Genomic DNA, 19,086 nt, shown 5'->3' on the forward strand with positions numbered 1-19,086 from the left:
CCAAAAACAGCACTGGGGAGAGTCAAGAGGCTGAAAAACAGGGGAGAAGGACAAAGGGGAGGAGGGTAGGTCTGTGACACACTCAGGTTGTCCTCTCCCCACACCTCTTGCTGCCCCTATAACAGCAAAAGCAGTGCTCCCTCCTTTCCCTGGAGGGCTGGGCAGCTGGGTCTCAGTTAAAGGAGGAGAAAAATACCCCGTCATGCATCACTCAAACCTTCCCAGTAACACACAAGCCCATAGCCTGCCACCCATTTCCATTATGAATGGTATTTAATTCTGCTTTACATGCAGTTTGCCAATAAAATGCTCCATTAATAATTTACAAGCAATAAAGAGTACAGCTCCTATAAAACGAGGGTTTTTTGCAAGCTTAGTGTCATTCCAGCCATGGCAGGGTGTTGGTACACGAGCTGTGCTCCCTGCTGTGTGGGGCCAGAGGTGAGGTAGACAGGGGAAGAGGAGACCCAGAGCAAACAGTGCTGCAGGGCAGGGGAGACAGAGATGGTGGGAGAAGGGCTTCAAAGGTGTGTGAGAGATGCTCCTATACAGTCTGACACCACACTGTTCCCCTGTGTTCCCCATCTGGCAATCTGACCACACACCAGAGACAAGGGCAGCCCAAGGTGATGGGGAAGAGCCCATGAGGGTGGCTTCCATCATAATGGTGGAAGACATCTCTCCAATCAAATACAGAGAGCTCAGATGGGGGAGGCAGCACGTGTCACTCCCCAGCTCTTGGTGGCCTCGAGGGGAACAGAAAGGCTACCCCTGGGGGACTTTTGCCACCAGCATCCTCCTGGGGAGAGAAGTACATGCTACATGGAAGAGCTTGGGGAGGTTGGGACCTCTGAGAACATCTCTTGGGGATGGTAGCTGGCAGTGCCAATTCTGACACTCTCAAGCTCAGTCATAGCCTTCCTCAATCCACAGCGGGCGGTTTTGCTCCTGGAAGATGCATCCCCGGACCACCTTGGGCAGCTCTTCAGCATGGTTCCAGGCATGGGGCTCCACCCTGGCCCAGGAGCAGGGCAGCGTGTGGAGAGCCTGCTCTGCACCACGGCACACCTTCAGCACCTCCGAGTCCCGCTGGCCTGCCTTCCCCAGCAAACTCCTGGGGAAAACACCAGGATGAGTATTACCTTCAGCACAGAGAGCTGGGGTGGCAAAAACAGCCAGGAACTCCCTCACACATACCCAGAGTCAATTTTCCTGCCCTTTTTCCCCTCATGGCTGCCAATCCCAACACACACACACACAGCAAGTGCTCTCACCCGATCCTTGTCTCTCCCTCTGAACAGAGATAAGGGCTTCTCTCTCCTCCCACGACACCTTTCATTCATGCCACTCTGTCTTCTCTTACCTGAGTCCTCTAACATTCTTCTCGGTGACCTCGACATGGATAACAATGGGGTATATTTCACTTCTAATTAGATCCCTCACACCCTGAACTCCCAGTTCTAGCAGGCAGTGTTTATTCTGGAAGGGAAATTGAACAGATTTACTGATTTAAATGGAGAAAAAATAACCCCAGCCCCTGACAGTTATATTAAATCAAACCCCATACTGTGAAATATCATTGCTTTTCCAATAGTAATTCCATTAAAAGTGCAATTTTCAGCCAGTGCCAAGATGGAAGGGGAGAATTAACGAGCAGGGTCATCCACTCCATCACCACCAACCCAACCCACAAGGCCACCAGGCCCTTTGCTCAGCCACAGCCCATATTCACATCCCCTTTGTCATCATTGTCACCCACAGCCCCACATTTCTCTGTCTGCCCTGAGCTGTTGCTGCTTTAGCAAAGATGAGGAATGGGAGAACAGGGAACTCACTTCTGCACTTGGCATTTCCCACCATCTCCCCCATGAATCACCAGTTGCCATTCCTTTTACTTGGGCTCAGTAGAGACTCGGGGAAAAGTTCATATCTGCTGCTCCTCAACCCCATGGCACCTGAGCCTAAAACACTCTCCAAATTACACATCCACCAAGCAAACAGCTCCTTCTCTATCAGCACATCACCCTCCCTTTTCCCTGCTCAGCTGTCCCCTCCTCTTCTCCAGTTTGAAGGGGGTTCCCCATCCTGGCCCTCTCTCCCACCACACCAAACAGATCAGCACCTTCTCCATCACCTCCCGGATCATGCGGATTCGCCCACTCCCCCTCCGGTTCTGGGGGACAGTTCTAGACACAGAGTGCTCCTGAGTGTGGGTTGGACAGGGATCCCCTTCTGCCAGCTTCTCTGTGAGTCAAGAGGAGACATGAAAAGGGAGACATCAGCCCCTTCTCCCTCTTGCACGTACTCTCTGCCTCAGACCCCGCACGTTTGCTGCCGCTCTGATGCTTATCGAGTTCGGTGTTTATGGATTCTGGGGAGAGAGTCTAATTATACAACATTGCACATTGGCATGGATCTCCTGCAGCTTTCTGTGTACAGAACAAGCACGATATCACAGCCGAAGACACCTTGCAGGGCAAGAGGAACACTTGTGTTACAGCACGTCTCCCACCTAAGCCAGCAAAGAGCTGTTATTCCCCCCCCTTCCTCACTGCCATGCTGTCCCACCCCCTCCCTGACAGAGTATGGCAGGAAACTAATGATTTTATTCTGTCAAGCAGGTTTTATGCTGGGTTTGTGAACTTCTTGGGCTCATAGATGGCTCCAGGGAGCAGCAGAGCTGCCTAAGCAAGAGAAGCGTGCACCTCAGTGTGGAAGGAAGATGTGGGGGCAAGTTGAACCTCCTTTTGTTGGTGGCAGCCTGAGCCACCTCCCCCTGCTCAGAGGTAGAAGGAGAACAATCAGAAGCCAAGCCAAAAGCAAGGAGAGCAGCAGAGAATAGAATCATAGAATGATTGCTGTTGGAAGGGACCTCTAAAGGTCATCTAGTCCAGCTAAAAAGATGATGCTGAGACAGAGAGCTGGAGGCAGAGCTGGCAGGACAGTGAGGTCTGGTGAGGTCTAAACAAGGAGGTACCTCTGGTAACTCCCAAAAGAAGATGATGTGATACAGTGCTCACTCAAAAAGACCTCATTTGGAAGCCACAGGCTCAGCAGCCTGATGTGGCTGAAGCAGGCACTAGGTTTTAACAGCTTAACCCAGCCAGGCTTTTAGGAGCTGCTCACCCTTAAATGTGAATTAAAGTAATGTCTTCAGGAGAAGTCATGTTTGGAATTGGATCCAGGGTGTGTTACAACCCTCCCAAGCCCCCAGCTGGCTGGGCATCTTCTGCTACCTCTTCCTAGTGGCACAAATACTTCCACTGTGGAGCTGTATCCTGCAAAGCCATCCCTGTCCTTGCAGGCAGCAGGCTCCAGTGGAAGCTGGGCTGGCTTATACTCACTCTGCACTGGCTGGGGTGTTCTCCAAGGGAAAAAATAAGCAGTACAGAAAACAGAAATGGATCTGGGCTCCTGGAGCACCTTCCTTCCCTTGCAAGCAAGCAGAACTGGCAGGGGAGAATGGAGTTTCTGCCCTTGGTGTAAGCTCCCCCAGCACAGTAAGGGCTTCAAAGTAAGTCCCCATGCAATGTGAGGAGGACCCTGCAGAGGGCTCAGTAGGGCAGGAAATAAGGCCAAATCACCCAGATAAGAAGCCCAGCAGCCAATATTTGCAGAGCCATCCTGCAGCAAAGCAGACATTTTTCACTACCTGCCTGCATCATCACCCCCTCAAAAAAACCCATACAGACTCATTTTTCAGTCCTGCAGTTGGCAAAGGGAGACCTCTAAGCACAGAGAGTTAGAGAAGGGAGAAGGAAGGAAGAAAAGAGATGTCCTCTGTCAAAACTCCCTATGGGAGAAAAGCCCTTTCCCCAGCAGCCTCTGCAGCAGTGTGTCAGCCTTATGATGCTGACAGAAGGGAAAGGACAACAGCACTGAGGCTGGATCCTATTATCCCTGAGGAGGAGAAGCTGGTATGAGCTCAATCTGTTTGCTTGCAGCCCAGAAAGCCAACCATATCCTGGGCTGAATCAAAAGAAGCATGGCCAGCAGGTCAGGGCAGGTGACTGTCCCCCTCTTCTCCACTCTAGTGAGACCTCACCTGAAGTACTTTGTCCAGTTCTGGGGCCCCCACCATAAGAAGGACACAGAGCCACAGATACTGGGGACAAATTCTTTACTCCGAGGGTGGTGAGATGCTGCCCAAGGAAGTTGTGGCTGCTCCCTCCCTGGAAGTGTTCAAGACCAGGTTGGATGGGGCTTTGGTCAATCTGGTCTAATGAGAGAAGTCCCTGCCCATGCAAGGGTGCTGGAACTAGGTGATCTGTAAGGTCTCCTCCAACCCAAACCATCCTATGATTCTGTGAACCTGCAGATCCCGCCTTGGCCAGGGGCTTCATCTTTGGCAAGGGCCACCCAGAACAGCAAGGCAATGTCACCACTTGGTGGAAGAGTATCCCAGTGCCCCAGAAAACCAGAATGGAGGACTCATTTTTCTGTGTGCCAAATGGATAGGACACAGTTAAAAATAGGATGGAATGTCTTGCAGACAGCCCAAAAAGGTGACCTGTCAACAGGGACTGCCTGGGAAGACAGAGATCCCCACACCGTAGAGGCATCTCATGTCTTCTCCAAGTGTTCAATGAGACCAAATCTCATCATTCCAGGACTAAGAGCAACTCTTCCCTGAACTGGATAGACCAAGGTTTCTGCAGAAGAGACCTCCTTGAGCAACATTTCAGCTTCCCACCATACGGCTCAGAAGCGGCAAGAGGAAAGTAAAAGAGGAAAGCAGCCTTGGGAAGGAGAAGACTTGTGTACTTTACCTCACTAAGCCACAGGCTCCTAAAACAGCCTTGGACATGTCACCCTCTCATTGCTGCCTACCTGCTGGGCACACATGGAAGTCCAAGCGAGAGGTGGGCAAGTCCAGCAGGTTCCTGATGAGCCGTGGTGCAATGCAGTTAGGGGACAGCACCACAGGGCGAGGTGTCTTGACCACCACAGGGCGCACCAGGCTGTATGGCTTCAGGCTCATCTCTGGGTCTGGATGACAGGAATGAAGAAGAGTAAACCAAGGGTGAGAACACAGGAGACAAGGCTACCACTAACCCAAAAACCATATTGTTCTTCCTGTACCATCCCCTCTATCCTGACTCATCAAGGCACCCACCAAACCACTGTGTCCAGGGAGAGATCCTATGCTGGTTACAACACTCATCTACAGGCAGGTACCTTGGCTGTAGCTCCCCTTGCCCATTTTCTGAGGCTCCCTTGAGTTACACACCAGCATATTCTCCAAAAAAAGTTAGATGACCCCAAGAACCACAAAAGCAATGGAAAGCCCCATAAAGCCTAGGAAAAGGAGCATGGACTTCTCAAAATCCAATTAGAATCATAGAATCTTTTTTTTTTTTTTTGGAAAAGACCTTTAAGATCATCAAGCCCAACCATTAACCCAGCACTGCCTAGTTCACCACTTAACTATGTCCCTGAGCACCACATCTACATGGCTTTTAAATACCTTCAGGGATGGTGACTCCACCACTGCCCCAGGCAGGCTGTTAGCAGGGTTGTAAGAGGGATCCTGGGCAAAGAGACTGAGACATCCCAGATGCCAGAGTCCCTTCAGTGTTCACATGAGACAACTTGTTCTCCAAGAGTGATGGGGCGGATGCAGGGGTAACAGCTCACCTGAGCAGGGGTCTAACCACAGCTGCTGAGGGGGCTGTTCTGAGCTCCTCTGTGGTTTGGATTTCACCAGGCGCAGTTGGTCCAAGGCACGTTTCTTCAGCTGAGGAGAAAGTGAGGGCCATAAGGCTCGAGTATAGAGCATTTCACACACACATACAAGGAGCTGGCTGCTGGCAAGGGCAATGGAGCTCACATACAAAAAGCATGGGACTGGGTCTGTGGCCCATCAGGTTAAGTCTGGGAAGAGAAGAGAGGGTAGGAAGGGAGCCACTAAGCTGTAATACTGCCTGGGCTATAAGCCCCTACCCTGCTTGCTGACCCAGCTGACACCTCTATATGAGTTGGTTTATCAACAGAGTGGAGCAGATTGCAAGGCTATGTGGTAGAGTGGCCATAAGCACACACACGACTCTCACAGGTGGCTTCTTTGACTTACGTTGTTTCTGTGCCCCCTCTGCTGCCCAGGCATCTGACCCTTCTCCTGGATCTTCAGAAGCTGGTAAGCCCTGAAAAGACAGAGAGGTTGCAACTAAGCAGCTCTAGAGGCCCTCTCTGTCAAACCCTATGGAGAGCTGCATGTCATCAGCATGTCAAAGACCTCACTCAACCTCCCAGTCTCTCAAGGGCACCCAAACACTACTCCACTGTTCCTCCATACAAGGCTTGGGCAGACCAAACTATCAAGAGGTGAGTCCACACCCCTCAGAACTCACCACAGGCACCCCAAGTACCCTCTTACCTTCCTCCTCACCCTTGTTACCTGCTGTAGTTGGGCACCGTCCCCTTGTCCAGGTCCCTCATGGTCAAGGGATCGACGCGGGAACAGTACCACTCCTTCCTCCCTTTGTGCATGGTGTCTGTGACATGGAGGATCTCCCGACACTTGACGCACAGCGCGTACGGGTCTGATGGCTCCAGGAGGGACAGGTTGGTGCGTACGTAGAATGAGTCTCCAGAAAACTTCTTACCTTCTTGTAGGGCTTCCCGCAGAGGCTGGTATCCTGAAGCAGCAGGAGATACAGGTGACCAGTGGGGACACGGGAGACAACACGCATCACTGACAAAATAGACAAGTCCCCAGCACAGCTGTGATGTTACAGATCAGGGTGGGGGGTGCAGAGGAGGCAAACAGACAGAAGGTCTGTACCTCCATCCTGTAACTCAGAGGATTCACATGTCACACCAGACAGAGAAAGCTACCGGAGCTACAGCCAACCCCTGGGTCACACATGGTGGCCTAGGACCAAAGGGGAGAGGAGAAAGAGTAACTGAGATTTACTTCCAGAGATGGGTGGAGGGTCTGAAAAGGGAGGCAGAGAGCTCACTGGACCAAAGGAGACCCAGCTGCCAGGGCCTTACCTTCCAGGTCAGGCTGAAAGACAAGACTGGAGGGCTCATCCCAATGCAGCAAGCTCAGGTAGGCAACCTCTCGTGTGCAGTTCTCCAGAGAAAGCACCTCTTCCTTCAGCGATGGCACCCTCAGCTAGCAAGGACCCAATGCCATTAGACCTAGATGCTAGAACAGCAGGCTCTCCCCAGCTCCTTCACCCACCTAGGCCTAGTAAAAGCTCTACCAGAGGACAAGACATCCTCAGTCTGCCTCTGGTTCCCTCCTCTGCCTCTGAAATACCCACTTCCAGCCACCACCCTGTCTGAGCTGCTGCGAAAGCAAACATGCGTGCACCAACATGTGCATGAGTGGGGATGGGAGAGCTGGTTTATTTTCAGTTACAGGTGGGATATTAATTCAGGTAGTGTAGCTGTATTTCAAGTGGTGTCATTGCTGCCCAAACAAATTTCTTTCCTTCCCTTCAGGAGCCTTCTTCAGAGCAATTATTCTCGATAGTTCAGGAGAGTCACAAAGGTCTGAGAGATCTCGCTCCAGAATTGATCGCTTCACAACGGGCATGTGCAGGATGCAAACTGCTCTAAAATACTACGAGGTGACAGACAACCCCAGGGACATACAGCCACCATGCCATTTTAATCTGCATGACTCCCTTTTCTTTCTCCCCTTTCACAGCTGAAGGATGAGTTTCAGAAGGTCTCAGTATTTTTACATGCACAAGTACCCTTGAGTGCCATGAAAGCTGGATGGGTATTTGTGCTCCATAAAGCTCTAGGCAGGGAGCAGTCCAGAGAAACAAGAGATATGGGGGAGACCTTCAAATTGGGTAGAGGTCAGCTTGCATCACTTCACACTCCTGGGGATCACTTCACACTCCTTACATCATCCCAGCTGTCTTGCAAACCCACAAAGCCAACCCATTCCCAGACTCACCTCAATGAGCCTGCACCCTTCCCTGAGTCCTGCATCTTCAACCCGTGAGCCTGGCTTGACCCACTGGACGTAAATCCCTGTCCTGTTCCCTCCAAGGATAGAGATGTCTTCCCTGAGCTTCTTCTCCTGGGTTGAGGGTTTGCTAGGGTGACCCATATTCATGAGCTGTACCACCAGTGACCTGGCAAGGAGAAATGACAAGTCAAGCACCTGAAACTTGCTGCCTTTTCTAAGAACCAGCCCACCCCATGCCTTGTGTCCAGCTACAGGACATTCACTGTGCTGAGCACTGCAGTGCAGAACTCGTGATTCACAGCCATCACCAGGGCACACATACAGAGCTTGTGAACCCACATGACCCATTTCATCCCACCAGCCTCAACATCAAAGCCAAGCTGGGTCCTCAGTCCTCTCCCTACCCAGAGGTGTGTGTCCAGCCCATGGCAACATCCCCATAACATATGGGACAGCACAAAAAAATGGGGTCCTGCTAAGAAGCAAGGACCATAGGATCTTCTCTTCTCTCCCACTAGCAAGAAAGAGCCCACAGAGGGGTAGGCTGTTGTGGCGAGCCTTTCTCTCACAGGGACACGGCTCTTCTTCAGGAGCTCTCTTGCCATCCCTCTCCTCAGGCATCTTCATCTCTCCTTCTACTTCTGGGAGCATGCCTTTTATTTTGCCCTTCAGCCCCACCCATTTCCGGCTGGGGCAGGCCCTAATTATTGGGCACAGCTGGGCCTAAGCTCCCAGTTCATTATTGGTGACACCTGAGGACTTGTGGTTCTCTCTACAGTAGGCAGAAAGGAAGGGTCTCCCAAGTGGGATCCCCCAGCACCAAGAAACATTCCCCCAAGCAGCTCAGAGATCTGAGCTCAAAGAGCAAGTTACCTCCTAGTGACCTCCTCACGGCTGGGAAGCTTGGACAAGCAGATCTCCGACTTCACCCTGGTGTAGGTGCTGCTGGAAGAAGAGAAGGCCCCGAGCGAGGCGCTAGCAAAACCACTGCCTAGGAGAGAGAGCAAGAGGGAGAGAGAGGGGACATCACCTCTCCGAGTGCTGCAGGGAACTCATGTTCTCAGGGTGGCAAACGTCTGTCTCTCCCTTCTGGGCATTTTCTAATACCTGACTGGGAAACTGAGGCTGCAGGGAGGCTTTGAATGGTCACCCTTCTGGAAAGGGCTCCCCATATCTCCTAAGAACAAGCAAATCTCTTCTCCCTTCATCAGCATTTGGGTCAGAAGGCAGCAGCAGCCAGGGGCACCTAGGTGTGCCTGGAGATCAGCCACCAGCACCCACATCAGGACCTGCCAGCACCAAGAAATTTACAACCCATCACCCAGAACCAATAAAACCCCAGGGTGAAGGTGTTTGCTTCTTCTGTTACCTAGTCCTCCAACTCAACATCAAGTTCTCCATCAACTCTGTGAAATAAACAGAGCTGATGTGAATAGCTACCCACTCTACGGAGAAAAACCCAGCTTTTCCAGCTGCTGGCCACATAGCAGGGCCACAGGGATGTGTGGGTCCATAGCACCCTGCTGAAGGTTCAGAGCCCCCACAGTGAATGGCACAAACCAAAGGTATGAGGGAGGGTCAGTTGTCCAGCTCCTCACCCCACAGCCTCCATTTGGTTTTACCTAAGCCCTTTGATGAAAGCTCCCACCCTGGTACCTGTTGCATCTTCAATACTGCTAAAGGAGCCGCAGGACAAGCTACAAAGGAGTCACAAAGGCAAGGTGTGAGGCAGCAGCTTCTCCAAACCCTGTTCGCATCCCATTCTCTACCCCACCCCTGCAGCCTTCTCCCACCCCCACCCAACAGCATGCAGCTCCCAGACAGCCTTCCTACTCCCAGTCCCCATTCCAGGCTCTCCTCTCCCTTGCCACCCTGCTTCCCCTGGCCCCCCACAATCCCACACAGAGGAGACACAGACTCAAGCAGCCCCCAGTAATCACCTTTTGTAGGGCATGCACCTCTCTTCCCGCTGCCGACGGAGGATGGAGCCGATGCAAGGGGGGAAAGGGAAGGTGGAAAGGCGGTTGATATCCTTCTCACTGTCGGGAGTCACCTCCTAGGGCAGAGTGAAAGAGATGCCTGCTAACACCAACACCCACCACCACCTCTCCCTTCCATTTAGTCAAACAGACCCCAGGTTACCCCATTCCTCTTCAGGGAGCATCCAAACATCATCCCTCCAAATATCCAGGGGCATCTTGTTTTCCCAAGCATGGATGATGGTGTGTGACACTGCATCCCCATCTTTTTGAAACTTACAAGCAGTGGGAGCAGTAGCAGATGAAGGGAATACCCAACCTCATCATCGTATCTCACTTTAGCCACAGCACACACAGAAGTGTGAATTACATGCAGGATTACCCACTTCAGGGTGCTCCAGGATAAGGTCATAAGGAGTCAAAGGGAAACTGGTAAGAACTTGGCTCCACAGAAAGCAATGTGACACTGCGAGAGGCTTCAAAAGAACTAGGATTTCTCCCCCAGCACGTGTAGATTAAATAGCTTTTTGGGGATAGCTCACATGGAGATACTGATCTCCAGGTGTCCCATAGGATGAAATGCTTCGCCTCTCTCTTTCCAGCTCAGCTCAGTGCTACACACTTTGGGTCAGCTTAACCGGTTTGTCAGAGAAGACAGTTTCACACCTGGGATCTGGCCCAACCTTACACATCACCCCATGCCCAGTTTTTCTGCCACGTCACAGGCCCATGATGAGCCCACTCCGATGTCTGTGCTCTTCTTGTGCAGCGTGGTTCCCCACTGCCCTCAGCTTGAGGGTCAGCCTCCCATGGTCAAGCACTCACCATGCTCTGAATAGCTGAATCCCCTGGGAATGGGATAGAAGAATCCCCCAGCGCATCCACAAGTCCAGTTGTGGGGTCATCTATGAGGCTCCAGGTGCTGCTGAGGTTGGAGTAAAGGGAGTAGGAAGAGCTGCACATCTGGGAGAGAAGGGACTCCATCATTCTGCTGCATCCCCCCAAAATCAGTCATTCCTGACCCTTCCACCTTCTCCTGTTCTCCCTTTTTTCCAGACACGCTCACCTTGCTCAGGCCACGGCTGCCTTGGCATCGCTGCAGCTGTGCCTCCAGAGTGCTGTTCAGCCCTTCTGCCTGGCTCAGCTTGCTCAAGAGGTCATCCCTCTCCTCCTCCAGGGCCCGCACACGTTTGCGGTACTGGTCCTTCTCAATCAGGCTCTGGGAGTATTGGAGCTGAACCCCGTCACGGCTCTGGATTGCCTGCAAGGAGCCAGGCTGAGAGTGAGGAAAGGCAGAGAACTGCACTACAAATCCCTGCCTCCCACCCTGGCACAGATAGAGAAGGCACACTGGAGAAGAAGGGGGCATCCAGAGCAGAGACAAAAAGCCTGTTCCTGCTGGAAAGTTGAGGAGTAAAGTGGAGTGAAATGTACCTGGTCTCGCTCTTTCTCAATCTCCTCCAGCTGCAGCAGCACTGTGTTCATACGATGCTTGTAGAGATCACAGTCCTTCTGCAGTGTCCGGTATTTCAGCTGCAGATCTTCCACCTCCTGGAGGTACTGGCAAGAGCAAAGAGAGAGCATTAGCCTTCCTGGAAGCAACTGCTGTGCTTTCCCAGCCCTCTCCCTCCCTTCTCTTCCAGGCCCTGCTCAATATGCAGAGATGGGGGTGGTGATGGATGCTCTACCTTATCCCTCAGCTCTTCAGCCCACTGCAGCTCATTTTGCAGGGAGTTGAGTTTCTGGCAGAGATCTTGCCGGTCATCTTGGGCTTCCTTCCAGTCATGCTGCAGGATATCCAACAGGATCTTCTCAGATCCTGGCACTGGGCCCTCTCCAGGTGTCTAGGAAGTGAGAAGGTACTGTCACTGCACCACAGGCACCGAGGAATCACCAAACCAGGGCAGTGACAGGCAAACTGGCGTGACTGCCATCATCACTCCTGCATTCATCTACTCTGTGCTCCAAGGAACAAAGCCACACTTATGAGAACAACCAGGAGTCAAAGAGATAGAAAGAAAGGCCCATCACCCAGAAGAAATGGCAGCCACTACAGCCAAGCAATATCCTCAGAGGAAGCAACAGTGATTTCCCCATATCTCTCCGGTGCCCAGGTCACCAGAACTGGGGGTGCACCAGGGCAGGAGGTAACTTAGAGCCTGCCTCACCCCATCAAGTACCTGCAACATGCCCTGCAGCTCCTGCAGAGATGCTGTGAGCCGCTGGTTCTCAGCCCACAGGTCAGACATGGCTGTGTCAGGCTGGCCCCGCTCCTCTGCCTCTCGCTGGGCTGGTGCAGATGTCTGTTTCCGCAGCAGGCTGCACTCCTCCTCCAGGCTGGTCACTTTGCACTTCAGCTGGTCTACCTTCAACCCAGGGAAGAAACAAGAGTCTGACACACGTGGCCCTGCACCTCTGCCTTAGCGGGAGAGTGAAGCAGAGAGGATGCTGGGCAGAAAAAGGGGTCTCGAGGTGAGGAAAGCGAGGGATGGGCACCCACAGAAAGCACTATCCCACTCCTGGGCCAAGGTTGGCACAGTTACACACAAAAGCTTTTCCCTGCAGGGGGAAGGAGGAAGATGCACTTGCATCACTGCATTCAGGATCCTCCTTTGCTGCAACAACTTTTCTTGCTACCTTGGGGCATCCTCAGTGCAGCTGGCCTTGACCACAGGTGGATCAGGGATCTCTGGTGCACTGCCAGGGCCAGCAGCTGAGAGTCTTCCAAAGGCTTCAGGGCTTCCAGAATAGCTGAGGAACACTTTTGCAGCAGAAAAGTCCACTAGAGGTTCATTCAGTGTGGGGAGGACATCTCTAACCCAAGAACCATTTGAGGCTCAAACTGCTGGAGGCTGCAGGGTACCACAGATGCATCATCATACCCTGACCTAACAACTCTCTCCAAGACCAGGGAGATAAGTTACTTTTAGGTGTAAGGAAGGTCCACAAAGACCTGTAATGACTTATGAGGTTGATCAGAGAACCAGAGTTCTCAGACCAGAGGGTCTGAGAGCAAATGAGGCAGGGGAAACCTATCAAAGCCCCTAAGCAACACCGCCAAAATTGCCAAGGAGAGAGTTGGGAACTGCATTACTACTGCAAATCTGCCCAGAAGACCTAGAATGACTTTCCAGGACTGGTTGCTTCTGGACCTTGGAGCTAGGAGTGGAAAGGTGGCTGGGACCTGGTGTCCCACACTGCTTCCAGGTGGGTATCTCCATTCCAGTCAGTCCACAAGTTATTCACCTCATTGCTCCAGACAGCCCAGGGGAGCTGGCACTGGCAGGAATACCAGATAAAAGCTAGGGGAGGATCCCAGGGCTGGCAAAACAGGGTGAGGAATGAAAGGTAACTGTGGGGCTGTGAGTGAGGTCCAGGCCCAGACTGGTAGGGGGAATGCCAGGAGGCAGCAGAACCAGGTTATTAATAGCTTCAAGGTAAGTCTGGTCCTTGTCCAGGCAGGAAATGGGTGGGTGTTTGCTGGAGGTGAGAGCTTGGCAGCTGGAGCGCAGCGTCATGAATTCCTTCAGGTACACTGAATGAGTCTCCCCAACACCACGAGAGAGGCAAGGAGAGAGTGGGGAGCAGCAGGGGCTGAGGGGGGACAGAATCTGGGCCAAAACACTCTCCTGCGAGCAGTCTCCTGGGCAGCTCTGGGCAGCAGGGACAGCCACCATCCTCACTAGAAAAAGGAAAATGCAAGCCCTTTCCCAAGGAAGAGTAAATACAAACACTCAGCTGGGCAGAATCAGCTGCCTGCTGCTTGCTCGTGCTGCCTCAACATGGTGCAGGTGCCCATCAGCAGAGCAGGAAGCACTGGACACCATGCAGGAGCAGGCAGCACTTCTCATGGTACCTATAGCCAGGCTGAGAGCCCGGAGATGCTGGGAGACACACTGCCCTCACAGCTCCTCTGAGGAGTTAGTTCTGTCTCCTCTAGGTGATACATCTAGCTGCAGCAGGAGCTGGTGATGTACCTCCAGCTGCCTCAGGGCAGGGGGAGCCTCTCACATTGTCCCCATGACTTGGCTGCTCAACCCCACATGCTCCCCTTGAAGAGCAGGGGCATGCACCCCAACACACCTCACACCAGCCATCAGCTCCTTCACAGTCACACATGGACACCTCCACACATCCCTCTCAGCCACCAGACCCCCACCACCTCCCGTGCTCCCCGGGGCCATACCACCAGCTGGAGATCCCGGCTCCGCAGCACGGCCATGTTCTTCTCCTCACAGAGCTGTGCATAGCGCATGGCCATCATGTAGTTCTCATCCTTCAGCCTCAGCAGCTCCAGGCTGTTGGAGTCCCACTCCTCTCTCAGCCGCTGGCAACGCTCCTGCACCTTCAGGAGCTCCTGCAGCTGCTTCTCCAGCCTGGCCTGCTCTTGCTCCAAAGCCTGGTTTTTCACCTGGAGTTGGTGCTCCTTCAGCAGGTGCTCTTTCCGCTGAGCCCTCACCTTCTTCACCTCCATCATCAAGAACTGAGTTAGTCCCTCAGGGCCTTCCTCATCTGGGGAGGAGACAAGGGAGAATCAGTTCCTCGATGCTGAGAGAGGAGCAACATCAAAAAAAAAACAACCCACAGATTGGCCCAGCCTCTGTTTTCCACCAAGGAGTGCCAAGCTCTCCTCATGGGATTCCAGCCCTTCTTTTCCTAGGCTTACAGCACCACAGTCCATCACACGTGTAACATTTGACTCCCTCCCTGACAGATCAAAGAGGTGTCAGGGTTCCTTGCACAACAGTAGCATTAAACAGAGGTTTATGCATGGTCCTTCCAATACAAGCAGCAGCTGAAAAGGGGGATGGAGCACCTGCCCCTACCCAGAATCATAGAACAGCGCTGGACTGGCTCCTTTCCTGTCAGCCGTGTGTAGTGCTCTGGGTAGTAAAATTCTAAAGACTCCAGGAAGGCTTCATAGCCTCGCTTCCCACGGCGCCGGAGGATGTCCATCAGGTAACCTAGAAGAAGGGATAAGAGAGAGAGGATGAACTCCCTGCCAACCGGAAAGAAAAAAGCATAGACCAGCTTTGTGATATGAAATACCATCTCCACCAGTTCTATTTCCATCCACAAGGCTGGGAATTGGTAGAGGAGGGAATGGGTTGGGAGTGTTTCCCTCGACTGTGTACACCCAGGGGGAGGCCCACAGAGGATGAGCAGGAGGGCTGACTGCAGAGGGTCTCAAAGAACAACAAGAGCTGGGGTAGCACTGCAGTAGGAGTGACAAAGAGGCCACAACACCATGTGCTGGTTTGCATCCTCTGCATGTCAAAACCAGGCTGTTTCCCACAAATCAGGCCCAGCTCAGTGCAAGTCTGTGCTTTCTCCCACCTGTCTGGTTGCTTTTGCAAGGGAAGCGGCATGAATTCAGCACTTCCTCCTCATCCTGCTCATCTATCACACGGCACTGGCGAAGGTATGGGGTGAGTTTTGCAGGGTTCAGGGAGCGGGTCAGCTGGTGCCGTGCACTCTCAATCTTCTCCCAAATGGTGTCTTCTTCCTCCTCCTGCTCCAAGAGGGTGCAGGTTTGGAGAGGGGCATTCTCCAGGGCTGGGTGTATAAAAAGAAAGAGAAGGTCTGAGGAATGTCTCAATGGCCAGAGCCACTGGCACAGGTTGCCCAGAGGAGCTGTGGATGCCCCCAACCTGGCAGTGTTCAGCCTTGTTGGACTGGGCTTGAAGCAACCTGGTCTAGTTGGAAGTCTCCCTGTCCATTCCAGGGGGGTTGGGACTGGGTGATCTTTAAGGTCCTTTTGAACCCAAACCGTTCTACAATTCCATTAACGATAGATGAGCTAAATGTAAGAGGCATGAGTAGGCACAGGAGTACATGAGTCAAGGTATGATCCTGCAAATGATTTGTTAGTCTTGCAAACGGGACTCAGATACATCAGAAGCCATTTTACATAAAGATTGGTCCAGAAGGATCTTGAGTGTCCACAAATATGCAAGAGTCAGAAAGCAAGTGGTGAATAACAGAGTTAGGAGCATAAGTAGGAAGTCTACAGAAGATGACATCTTCAGACCTGAAGCATTCTTATATCCCCCTGACCATCACACATTTTTCCTTTCCCCCATTCCTGAGAACAGAACACTGTCAGGACCAAGAGCTTTCACATCCTGGGACATGCTCTCTTGTAGTGAAGCTAGAGAGGCTGTCCCTGGGGATTCACTTTCCCCGTGTGTGTTCTAAGTATTGGTGATGAAACCAAAGTTCTTGAGGACATCATTCCATGAAGCAGCTTAGCTACAAGTACTGCAGCCCAAGGGGAATCACAGAAGCTTAAGTTCCACATACCTTCCACACACTGGTGTGGAAGCCTGGAAATAGACGGCAACAAGGGAATTCCTCTGTCAATCAAATAAAGCAAAAGGGACTTCCTGAAGTCAGTGGACCAAAAAAACCCAGAGAGCCTTCTACAGGTTGTGATGGAGCAGGTCATGCAATGATTTCTCTTCCATCTGGGTATCAAATGAACCACCATATCTATTTTCACTTGAGCAATAAGGCCTGCTTCACAGGCCAGCACAAATCCTTTCAGCTGGCAAGGCAAAACACAGCAAATCTCTTCTGAGACTTAGAGGCCACCTCTCCTCCCCAAGGTGCACTGTTACCTGCTGCTCTGGTGCTGGCATCAAGTCCAGCTTTTTTCTACCCCAGCCAAACAAACATTCCCAGAGGCAATGCAGAGGTTCATGTTGCATGAATGCAGAGGGAAGGAATCTCCTCCTCTTCTTTCGTTTCTTTTTCTTTTTTTTTTTTTTCTCCTTTTGTGGTGAAAATGATATCATGCTATTTCAGACAGCCAACTAACACGGCAAGGATAATGGCCAAGAGGGCTGTGCAGAAGTTAATCCTCTAAATAAAAATACGGAAGGTTCAGGGTCTGCTGGATGAAGGATAACAGGAAGAAAGAATTGTAACCAAAAAAGACACTCAAGTGTCTGATTCCCAGCATCCAAGAGCTTAGAAGCCTAAATACCGATAAAAGATCTGGATCATGGGTCGAATAAAGAAAACAAACTGTGTTTCTTACAGAAACTGATCCCTCTCATTTGGGACAGGCTCGCTTGCCACAGGGACACAAGTATGCAGAAAGAGGGTGCAACAGCGGTCACAGAAGTTGTGCTGGTTTGAGCTCTACTCCTCAGCAGCATTTATGCCTTTAAATCAAAGTGTTTCTCAGAAAAAAAAAAAAAAAAAAAAGCCGTCTGTGCCAAGTAGGCAAGCCCAGCAGCAAGAGGACGAAGGGATCTGGGGGACGCTACCCCTCCTCCTACCCGGGGTACCCCTACCACCACCCGGGGCGCCCCTTCGCCCCCTCTAGACCGGGGGTCCGGGGGCTGGGGGGGGGTGCGCAGTGCTTCCCCTTTACAGCCAGCTCTAAGGCGCTCTTGGAGGAACGACGAGCCGGCTTCCATCCCGGAGCAGTTGGCTGAGAAAGAGAACCACAGGCGCAAACACACACGCACCTACCATCCCCCCCTCCCCCCCCCATCCCTCCCCCTCCACTGCCTGAGCGAAACCCACGCCCCCGGCCGCCCCGAGGCGATGCCGGCTGGCACGGCAGCAGCCCCCGTGGGAGAGGGGTCAGAGCGGGACTGAGCCGCCCCCGGGGTTTCCGCACAACGCCGCGGGGAGAAGCGCCCTGTGTCCCGCTCCCCGCCGGGGCTCTCCCCTTACCCTCCATCCCCGCTCCGCGTCGTTCCGCGCCGCCGCCGCCCGTCTCACCGCCCCGGCAGGTGTGTCTGCAGGGCTTTCCCCACCCTGCTCCACCTTCCCTCCCACCTTCCTTCCTCCCTTCCCTCCCTCCTTCCTTCAGCAGGCTGGGAGGGAGCAGGCAAACCCTCGGGCAATGGACAGTCTGGCCCTGCCCGCCCCCCCGGCAGTCGCGGTGGCTCTCACCAGAGGGGCGGGGGCCACCTCCCCTCCTCCACCTTCGCATTCCCCTTCTCCCGGCCTCTCCCACTGTCTGAGACCCTCCAGCTGCTCCTCACCTGGGCGAGCCGTGGAAGGGTTTTTCTCGGTGTCCGTCCCGTCTTGCTCCCCCACCCACCCTTGTCCCACAGCCCCGGGCTGGAGCTGCCTTCCGGAAGGATGTGGCTAGCCAGACTTCTCTTCCGAAACGCACCCGGCTTCACCTCCCGACAGACCAGCGGGGAAGGGGATGTCTGGCTTGGCCTCCCACATGCGACCCTGGCCGGGCAGGGGTGTGAGGAGTCTCTCCAGGCAGGGCGCATCCTCCCCCGTTCTGCTTGCCAAGAAGTGATGCACAAGGAGGAGTTTTTTAGGTTGAAGTGATCCAGGAATTATATATAGCCCGGTCACCCCATTAGAAGGGCTGGTTCTGGGGTGTCGAGCAAGGGGAGAAAATAGAAGTGGTGGAAAGAAACCCCATCCAGGCCAAGGAGGGTCCCCACAACTTTAATTTTGCCCCTCTGTCTTCAGTAGTATCATCTGGGGGTGGAGCTGGGCGTGGAGGCACCCTCGGGGCAAGTGTGGGTGAGCCCTATCATGCAGGAGCTTGCACCAGTCTGCCTGACCAAGCACCAAGCCCCCGGGCCAGGGGCAGATGCCAGGAAGTATTCCTCTTCCTTCCCCATCCCGAGTGGCCAAAGCAATTCCAGGTGTGGACCTGTGTGTCCATACAGAATCCCAAAGAGCCCACACAGGGCAACCTCTACCCCTGCCGAGCAGTCAGTTGCTCAAATTTGTGCATAGCACTGGGACTAAGAGGGGTCTGGAAGAGGTGGAATTGGACACCAAGGTTAAGGTGTTTTTCATTTTGTCTAGCAGCCCCATTTCACACTCATTTGTGGCTCTCAACTGTGTCAAGCCTCGGACCTCGGTGACCCGAATGACAGCACAGGCTCTGTGCAAGAGATTCCCAATGCAATAGGGGAAATGGGAGTTCACCTGATTCCCCCCACCCTCGGAGTTAGCCCAGAGGGTAGCCCAGATTAGTGCTCTAGACACAGCATGAAGGAGCCTTACATCATTCCTTCCCCTGTCAATACTTCCCAAAAGGGAGATACCTTCAGGATCCCACCCTCATTATTCCAGCACTGCACCTTCTTGACCCCACCTCTACATAGAAACCTTTCCCTCTTAGATAAGTGAAGAAACTTAAGGGGGGGAATATGAAACAATCTTCAGGCATGAACTGAA

At 52.9% G+C, this 19,086-nt stretch overlaps 1 protein-coding gene across 2 annotated transcripts; it reads right to left on the reverse strand.

Moving 5' to 3' along the window:
• Positions 1–254: 254 nt before the first annotated feature.
• CARD10 (caspase recruitment domain family member 10) lies at positions 255–18,567 on the reverse strand. Of its 2 annotated transcripts, none has more exons than XM_071730294.1 (21): positions 17,916–18,567; positions 15,250–15,468; positions 14,739–14,876; positions 14,099–14,424; positions 12,093–12,278; positions 11,601–11,756; positions 11,347–11,472; positions 10,979–11,173; positions 10,738–10,875; positions 9,874–9,989; positions 9,590–9,630; positions 8,807–8,924; positions 7,919–8,099; positions 6,997–7,120; positions 6,398–6,638; positions 6,074–6,143; positions 5,638–5,737; positions 4,831–4,989; positions 2,123–2,244; positions 1,364–1,479; positions 255–1,114 (listed from the first exon to the last, which is right to left on the reverse strand). In XM_071730294.1, the coding sequence occupies exons 3-21, from the start codon at positions 14,866–14,868 to the stop codon at positions 907–909; spliced, it is 2,853 nt and encodes a 950-aa protein (XP_071586395.1). In that variant the 5' UTR covers positions 14,869–14,876; positions 15,250–15,468; positions 17,916–18,567; the 3' UTR covers positions 255–906. The 2 variants fall into 2 exon arrangements, with proteins under 2 accessions (XP_071586395.1, XP_071586386.1); XM_071730285.1 differs by lacking the exon at positions 17,916–18,567 and adding an exon at positions 17,602–17,702.
• Positions 18,568–19,086: the final 519 nt, after the last annotated feature.

This window comes from Heliangelus exortis, chromosome 1, assembly GCF_036169615.1.
Source record: "Heliangelus exortis chromosome 1, bHelExo1.hap1, whole genome shotgun sequence".
NCBI classification, from domain to species: Eukaryota; Metazoa; Chordata; class Aves; order Apodiformes; family Trochilidae; genus Heliangelus; species Heliangelus exortis.

What these genes read in the sequence shown, in the direction of transcription:
- CARD10 (XM_071730285.1), bottom strand. An exon ending in AGAGGGGGCACAGAAACAAC is followed by an intron (nt 5,738 to 6,073) that starts GTAAGTCAAAGA and finishes CTTTCTCCTCAG; the next exon opens with CTGAAGAAACGTGCCTTGGA. An exon ending in TCCGGGAGGTGATGGAGAAG is followed by an intron (nt 1,480 to 2,122) that starts GTGCTGATCTGT and finishes TTTCCCTTCCAG; the next exon opens with AATAAACACTGCCTGCTAGA.